Source organism: Tachysurus vachellii, chromosome 1 (assembly GCF_030014155.1).
Source record: "Tachysurus vachellii isolate PV-2020 chromosome 1, HZAU_Pvac_v1, whole genome shotgun sequence".
In the NCBI taxonomy this organism is placed as follows: Eukaryota; Metazoa; Chordata; class Actinopteri; order Siluriformes; family Bagridae; genus Tachysurus; species Tachysurus vachellii.
Genome location: NC_083460.1, coordinates 36860855 through 36870260, shown reverse-complemented (window position 1 = coordinate 36870260; position 9406 = coordinate 36860855). Strand labels below are relative to the sequence as shown.

The 9406-nt window shown below is 38.7% G+C and overlaps 1 protein-coding gene across 1 annotated transcript; it reads left to right on the top strand.

The window, feature by feature from the left end:
- Nucleotides 1-1235: 1235 nt before the first annotated feature.
- Nucleotides 1236-3668, top strand: rassf10b (Ras association domain family member 10b). The gene has a single exon (XM_060865252.1). The coding sequence runs from the start codon at nt 1451-1453 to the stop codon at nt 2813-2815; it is 1365 nt and encodes a 454-aa protein (XP_060721235.1). The 5' UTR covers nt 1236-1450; the 3' UTR covers nt 2816-3668.
- The last annotated feature ends 5738 nt before the right edge of the window (nt 3669-9406 follow it).

Sequence of the window (9406 nt, the reverse complement as noted above, 5' to 3'; positions counted from 1 at the left end):
GATCTGTTGAACAAGGACGTATTAACACACAGCGGGGTGTGCTGTTAGAGGAAATAATCAACAATTGGCTGGTGGGATGAGGCCCGATGTGAAGCAGGGTGATTGTTAATGCTGTTTATTTTCTTATAACATGTTGTGAGAGTTTTATTCATCTTATAGTACAGCAATTTGCCAAAATACTTAATGAACGGCCCATCATATATTGTATATATTATCAATTTAACATTAAATTTAGGCTTGTTTGTATTTAATATGTGTAATTATGGAAGAAAACATCATTCCATCCTCTCTATTTTCCACTTTTTTCTTGATGTTAGTAAGACATAAAACAAATGAAGCTCTTCATATTTACACTGAAGTGTAAAATGTTCCCTATAGTGCAAAACTGACTATAACAAAGCACTGTCACTGGAGACTCCTTTCATAAATGTTAAACAAACCTCTTAATACAGAAAACTTCATCATACGAACAATTACATATTCATTTCTAAGCTGCAACACATTTTTTTAACATCGGACTTATATTATGTGGATCACGTGCCATCAAATGTGAATGAGGTGTTATCAGAAATTAATGTATTAATATAAACTCGTGATTTAGCTTCGACGACGAAGCTGCTGTACAGAAAATTAGTCAACACCTTCTGATCACTCCTATATGAGTGCAGTAGAAGAGGGTTTAATATGTTTTGTAACATTACGTTTTGTCAACCACAGCTCCTTCTCTAACTTTTGCTTTTTGCTTGTGGTTTCTTATTGCATGGCTTCTTGTCAGCTCTGATATGAAAATGATGCTTATATATATATCATATCATCTTTGTTAGTTCATATATATAACAACAAAGAACTAAGAACTAACAAAGATGATATATATAATATATGGTAGCATATAATTGGTAACATTTAATTGTTTGGCATAGGTTATGTTAACTAAAATGCCTTGCCTGAATGAATTAATGAAGATTTTAAAGTGAAAACATTTCTCTATAAAGCATTTAGGAGCACAGTATTGCACCAGTCTTGTTATTCATTAAATTGTGTTATTAAACTTGTGTTATTTATTAACGTAATATGAATAAAGTCATTATAAACATTATATTTGAGTTGTAAATAATGTTTTGTCATCTATTTAATTCATGACCTGAACGAGTGGGATCAGTAGCCCCCCAAGTGGGCGGAGCTTAGACCTGCTTCTGTGTCATGTCATCAAAACAGTGTGGAGCAGCAGCGACGTGAGCTCGCGACCAGGAGACGCGGTGCGAATTATGCGCGCGCTCAGTCACATGCTCGCGGAGGTTTAAAAGTTCTCTGACTTTTAAAACAGTTTGCATTTTTAAAGATCCTTTTTTAACAGGATTTATGCATAGTTTTGTTTCTACTGAAACTACTACTGGGAGATTTCTGCGTGATTTCTGGCAGTGCACAAAACTTCTGATCTGGAGTCTCAGAGATGGAGTCTGAGGAAAGCAAAATTTCAGTGTGGGTTTGTCGTGAAGAGAAGATCGTGTCGGGTTTGTGTAAGCGCACGACGTGTGCGGACGTAATTAAAGTCCTGCTGGTGGAACAAAATTTGCACGGGCGCGCGTCCGCGTCAGCGCGCTCTTATTGCATTGTGGAGAAGTGGCGCGGATTCGAGCGCGTTTTGCCCAACAAGACTAAAATACTGCGCTTGTGGAATGCATGGGGTGAAGAGCAGGAATATGTCCGATTCGTGCTCGTCAAGCAGGACGCGTCCTTGGGCAGCAGCGCGCCACGCAGTGCCGAGGCGCGACTCGTGCCCAGCCGGCAGAACCCGTGCGCGCGCGAGGGCACTGTGCGCCAAGCCACCATGGCACTGTCGCCCGAGAAGCAACGGCGCGTGGTCCGAAAGGCGTTCAGAAAGCTCGAACGGATCAATAAGAAGCGCGCGCGGGCACAGTGCAAGGATGTGGAGAGAATGGAGACCCTCGTGCATCTGGTGGTCTCGCAGGACCACACCATCAGGCAGCAGGTGGAGCGCATTCAGGAGCTGGACCGCGAGATCGAACTCTATGAGGCTAAGGTGCACCTGGACAGGGTAAGGGAACATGGCGCCAACTACGTCCAGGAGACCTACATGGTGGAAGGAGCTGCATCCCGGCATTCACACCCCAGCGATGGAAAGCAAACTCTTGCCCAGTTGGAGGAGTACATCCGAAAGTGTGAGGAGGTGATAAGGCTGCAGGAAGATCTTACTGATCGCCAAGTTCTGCTGGACAGCATAACCAGAGATATCCAGGAGGAGCTAAACCAGAGGTGGATGAAGCGGAGACAGGAGGAGCTGGCTAATAAGGATTTTGGAAATGACAGCACGCTCAGGGTTATAAATCAAACGTGGGAAATAAATGCATGTGAAATGCTTCCAAAGGTGTCACTTGAGGATGATTTGCTCTTAGAGGAGGAGCGGATTAGGACTCAACTTGACGCGAGTTTGTACATTGGCCTTAGGCTAAGTACGGATTTAGAAACTGCTAGAAACGACCTGAACTTGGTGCAGGAGATCTGGAGGGGAAGAGACAAAGAACTAAAGGATTTGCTTGAAAAAGTGGACTCACTCGATTTAGAGGAAGAGGAGGAAGAAGAGGAGGAGGAGGAGGAGGAAAGGTGCGACATGCTTAAGGACACTGATAGAGTAAATGATGAAGACACAGCAAGTGGTCATGGTGCATGGGTTGAGCAGGCCAGAGGACTTGCTGCTAAAGCATGTAGCACTAATGATGACGATTCAGACACAGGTCTCAGTTCCATGCACAGCCAAGACTCGGACATTTCCCCTGTTTTCGAGTCTCTTGTATAGCAGCACACACAGGGACTGGGAATTTCCCCAGAGCTGAATTAATACATGAAGAGAGTTTGTATTTATAAACATCTGGACTGAAATAGACTCAGTACGATTTTAATAAACCACTGGAGATTTTGTTGTATTGTGTATAATCACCACCTGGACCCCTTAGTCCTGTTGTTTATGTAACATAAAAACACTAATTATAAAATTGCTGACAAATGTGCACTTAGTTATTAGTGTTAGGCAACTGCATTGATCATAGATTTTTTTTTTGTTCCTGCACCACATTTTAATGTCAACTAACTCAGTGTTAATTTGTCCATAGATTTGAGAGTGATTGTTACACCAAAGACACTTACTTTGAACCATTCCAATTTTAAAAGGCTGGTGGAGTTTGTGTTTAATAATTAAAGCCCAATATTAATTGTAAAGAGCAAACAAATTGGTAGAATGTTTATGAAACCTGTATTTTAAGTCAAATAAACCCTATAAATCCAGATGTAGTTGTGCTCTAGATTATTTAATTTGTTCATAAAAATCGTATGTAGTCTTAGTCATTAAACTAGCAGTGAGGGGTTTATCTTTGACTCTGGGATTCTGTCTAATTTTCAGTTGTCAAATTCAGTTTGGAAAGCATGAAATTCTGATAATGTGGTGCAATGTAGAGAAAATTGTAACAGTGAATCAGCAGTGTGATTGGTTCTCAGCTGATCTTAGATAAGCCGAGGATAGCGGCTCCAAGTGAGGACACTAGAGTGTGGAAAGAGAACTAACAAAGTTAATTAACCATTGCCACCAAATTCTGTTGACAGGTATAGAATGTGCATATTATTGGTTAACATTTAACATGCTTACGACATAAAAACACTATGGTCTTTATTATTAACATTTGTACAACTTTTAATTCATGTAATTTCATGTAATTGGCAACAGTGCAATGCATAAACTCGTTCAGCTATAGGCCAAGAGCTTTAGTTAATGTTCACACCAAACATCAGAATGATTTTCTAATGTCAGAATGGTGGACCAATGATTTTTGGTGTGGTCACTGGTGCCAGATGGGCTGGTTTGAGAATTTTAGAAACTGCTGATCTCCTGGGATTTTCACACACAACTGCCACACTGTTCACACTGAATTCAGTTCACACTGAATTAGTCAAGAAAAAGACTGTTGTGATAGGCAATTCTATGAACAGAAAAGAAATAGTTTATAAGAGAGGTCTGAGAAGAATAGCCAGACTGGGATATACAAATAGCCACTCTTTGCAATTGTGGTGATCAGAAAAGTATCTCAGAAGGCACTACACACAGAACTTTGAGGCACAACAGTGAAAACCACATCTTGTTCCACTCCAGTCAGCCCAGAGCAGGAATCTGAGTCAATGGCATTGACTCTGAAACAAAAGAAGACCGTTTCAACATTTTCCCAAATACCCCAAACAAGCCCTCCTGGCACCAACAACCACTGTGTACTGCTGCCACATGATTGTCTAATAGGATAATTACACACATATGCAGTTGTACAGGTGTTCCTAATAAAGTGGACAGTGAGTAATTATAAACCCAATTTAAAAATTGGAGTCTGGTCATAGCCCTGTATATCAAATAGTCATTTATATATCTGCATACCAGAAAGTCTCCTGTGCCTCTTTTTTTTTTATTTCATTTTACAGTGTCATAAAACTGTCAACAGTGAGGAAAGAACTGGAGTAGTGAGTTTGGCAATTAGGTTTCTGGTACATTTAATGTACAAGTTTAATTATCAAATTATTATTTAATGCTTCTCAGCCAGAAAAAGATGGCATATTCCCAAGAAAACATATTGCCATCTTGTTTACAAGTCGCAGAAGTAGGAGTGTGAGATCGGTTAGATTTCTTACCATGATACATGGTACTGTAGAGTGAGAGAGAGAGAGAGAGAGAGAGAGAGAGAGAGAGAGAGAGAGAGAGCAGAGCATGACCATGAGGCTAATCTCTTAATTTACCAGTCAATCAACATCCTAGCCCTCACCTGCAGTCATGAAAATGAAGTCATGAAGTTGGAATAAATTCTTTTCATCTTTCTTTCTGGGCTCGATTTTCAAGTAGCCCAGAGATGAGACACTGCTTATGTTAACTGAGAGTCATCTGAGATGGTTTTTGTGCATGAGGACACCCCCTGCCTGCCTCCTGTCCGTCCACCGGGAGCGACTCAGTGAGAGAAAGACCTTCTGCAGAATTACCAGGGAGGTATTGAACTGGGTTTATCTGGGAATCCCATTGGAAGAAGCTGCCAAGGACAGAGATCTCTGAGCTGCTCTGTGCTCCCTGTTACCTTTCTAAATAAAGTGTTTTTTAAGGGATGAGATGAAAAAAAGAGATATTATGCGAAGCTATTTGGAAGCAGATGGATGTATGACAGCACCACAGAGACGCATCTGTAATTGTATCTGTCGCTGGATAACAGGATAATAAGGTTAAGAAAGGAGGCCAGTTCAGGTTGCAGCTCATTACTTCCATTCCATTAAGCACACATGGGTTTAAAAACACATTTCTAGATACATGTTTTTGAAAAGCAAACCTCATAAGTTAGTTTTGAAGCAAGCAATCCAAGCAAAAATAAAATAATAATTTCTTTGTCACTGAGGTGGAACCTTCAAGGCCTCATCTTATATGTACAAAAGACATAGCCTTAAATACTTTATAGCTTTTCACTATGAAGGTTCATAAACAGTACCATAAAGCATTAAAGGCACACCAACAGTCCTTCAATATCAATTTAAAGAGGCAATAGTTTGTTGTTTTCTTGTAAAATATGTGTACTAATGGTATAATAGACTCTCTGTGGTACCAGTGCACATTCTCAGAAATAAATTGCTGTTACCAGATTTTACTTATCTTGTAATTTTGTGCCTTTTCCTTGAAATGTGAATATAGAGTACATTTAAATCATTAAAGTACATAATGGGAGCTTAAGGATCACTAACAAGATAAAACTCGCAAGGGCACCACATAAACCTTCACATAAAGCTTCATCCCCCGCCAAAAAAAACATGCTGGAAGCACAAAAGATTCTGATTCTGAGATTGTGGGGTGGTACCACCAAGAGTACATCCATTGTACAGTTAGTGTGTTTAGTCCTTGAGATTGTTAATGGTCCTTGAAAGCTTTACTGTAAGAATGAATTTAATGTATACATCATGACAACAACCTAGAGGTAACTAGAGGGAATAATTATTAATTCTGGGACTGTCCTGTGCTTGCAACAAGAGTTTAATAGTAGATTACTACTAGTATGGACAAATAATGTTGTTCTAGCAAAACACAGATTCCCCTGAATGAAGAATGCCATAGCCGAAGTGAGAGAATAAAGTATGTACCGTACATTCTTAGAACTAACGGTACCAAATGGTACTTTTCCTTATTGTTGCAGTTGGATTTTTTTTTTTGGTTGCCTGTTACATTGGGGGTTGAGGTCCTTGCTCAGGGGTCTAGCAGTGGCAGCTTGGTAGACGTGGGATTTAAGCTTGCAACCTTCCAATTGTTAACCCAACACCACTTCTCTACATTTCCCTAATCAGTGTCTTGTGTAGTGTCCAGTATGTTTAAAGATACATACAAATGGTACAAGGGATGTACATGGTGGTTCCCAAATCTCTCATTCTTAATCAAAAAATGACTTTCTTATCAATGCCTCTGTTTGATTCTGCAGTTCATGCCACTTTGGCACTGTAACAAGCTGAAGCAAGGATCAGCCAGTGGGAAAAAACCTGGCTGCTGCACAGGTTTACAGCATTGTAGTTTTATTGTGTAGGAATTCACTGCAGCAATCTCTGCTCCAAATGTTATACCCAGTAGGTGGAGGTCAGGTTATCACAGTGGGCTGTTACCTTTTGTTAAAGTATGTGTATTTCTTCAACCGAAGCGTAGGACCTGTAGTGGTAGTGCTATGTATGTTTTGTTCTTTTTATACACACAGCAATCTAAGAAGAAGTATACATTTTTATAGACAAAATAAGACTCAATTATACCTTTCACTATGGTGAACTTTTAATAAAATGTGGATATAGTGTACATGTGGATAAATGTAGCATAATTCGCTTTATAGATTAAAGTACAATTTAATAATCTTTTCTCCCAGAGCGTTCATATATTAACGAGTTAACCCAATGAACTCAATGGATAATCCTAATGTTCTTTTTTATTTCTGCTCATTTTATGGGCAGATTAAATATAAAATAGCAACAGATTTATGAGAATAATGCATGTTCTAAACCTACTCATACTCATAAACATACTCTGTTTACTTAAAGTATAAAGTCCATCAGACATATTTGGCTCTCAGTAGGAAAATTGTGCCACTCCCAAATGAGTTAACAACATCAGACTAAAGCTTTAGAGAATTTTATGGCTGACTTGTAAACTACCTTATGAAAAATGAAGACTCATAGTACTGTATATGTTCATTATTTCATGTTAAACAAGGTTCTATACATGAAGAAATGAATATAATAGCACATACTAAAGGAATGAAACATGCATATTTTCACAAGTTGTAGACTTGGTTGCTTAGACTTTGTCTGGATAAGTACTGTAAAACACATCATACACTTTCGTCTTTCAATAAAGGCCAAAATGCTTATGGTTAAGTTTATTTCTCAGTTAATGCTGTTTTATATTATTATTCATTTGTTGCAGGAAAATCCCACATTACTTACTTAACATTACTTACTGATGCAATTTTTTTGAAATCTTTTTTTAATGACAGCCTTTAGCTGAGATATCTTCTCCTTCCTCCCTGACGAATGTTGAGGATCACTGGGATTTAACATGGTGCCTCTCGTGCACTCAAGCACAACACCGTCACAGAACTGTGAAGGGAGGAATGCACTAAAAGTTGCAGGAAGATAAATGATTTTACCCACATCATCATATCAGTAACAGGAGACTCATTGAGCTTTTTTCAAGCTTGAGCTGTGCCTTTTCCGTTGGGGCAACAGTTCCAGGTTCCGGTTTTATTTTTAGTACGTGAATAAGAATGGCATCGGTACCATCAGATAGCTAGTGGGGACGAGCAGTATTGTTTAGAATTGTTTGGCTTTGCACAGAGCACAAAGTTTCATGATCAATAGCGTATGCTTATTTTTAACTACAGAAGTGGCACAATCCGTAAAATAGAATTTCTTGCGCTAATTTGCGAGAATTAGCCATATAAATCTACTTTGCCATTGCAATATGCTGTACTTTTCTACTATAACTAAACTATATAACTTCAACTTTCCTCGTTATGTATTCTTAATTTTGTGCTACTGTCAAGTCAAGTCAGAAGCTTTTATTGTCATTTTGACCATATATGGAAACAACGTTCTCCCAGGACCATGGTGCTACATAAAGACCCAGAACGTCATAAAATAACAACGAACTAAGGAATAAAACCTACCTCATAAAGTGCAGGTCTGCAAAATATTATGGAATTTGAAAGGAATTCTATGGTTTTTCCAATTTTCCAGAGACGTGGAGAGATTTTAATTTGCTAATTGTTGTTCCAATCATATCATATATTTGCATTAGGTTATTCAGTTCTAATGAAGTCTCTTGGGCAACAGTATCAGAATAACTAACACACAAAGATCATTTAGAAAGGTTTTTGATGTGCAGTGATGTGGCTTTGTGCATCTATAAATTGCTCTTTCAACATTCAACAACCATTTAAACATTCACACCTCTAACAGGGGTTGCCATGGAGGTGCAGTGGGTCATGTTGACGTCTCACAGCTCCAGGGTCGCAGGTTTGATCCTGTTCTTCCCATGTTTTTCACTACGCTGGTAGGTAGGCTGACTAGGCTTAATTGAGTGTGTGTGCATGTGATGAATTCTGATCAATTAACCTTCCTGTCCAGGGAGTATTCTTATCTCCCACCCAGGGTTCATGGTATACGCTTCAACTCACCACAAAACTGACCTGGAGAAAGAGTTTACTATAAAATTGAATGAATGAATTTAGCGTAGCTTGTAAAAGGTCTCAGAAATGTAAAGCTGAAATACATGTTTACTCAGATCCTCAAGACTGCTGCAAACATTAAGCAGGCTTCAATGTTATCACAATTCTTACCCAACCTCCCTTTAAACAATAAACCTGCCATAACAGTGATAACAGGCAGTTTATTATCATATCGCTTATCAAGTCTATAATCTGTTGAATTGTATGTATACAAGACAAACTTCTAGGATGCTATGCAACTGTTTATCACACCTTCATTTAAATGTACGTACCTTATCATACACGCACGCACGCACACACACACACACACACACCCTCTGCTGACTGAATTGCAACATCAGAGTCTCACTGCATGCAGGTCTGCTTAGTGTCAGATCAGTGAACTTGACTGTGTAAAAAAAATAAAGAAACATAAACTGAGATTTAAGGGGAAATAAACCTGAGAGAGAAATGTACAATGTGCAAAAGAAACAAGCAAACAGACTATGCACAGAAAAAAAAAAATGTACATACATTTACATCATTATAATTGTATAATCATACAAACATACATTTACATCATCAATAAATTACAAAATTGTATAATCATAAACACACCAAAAAATCTTTGTGTACTATATTTG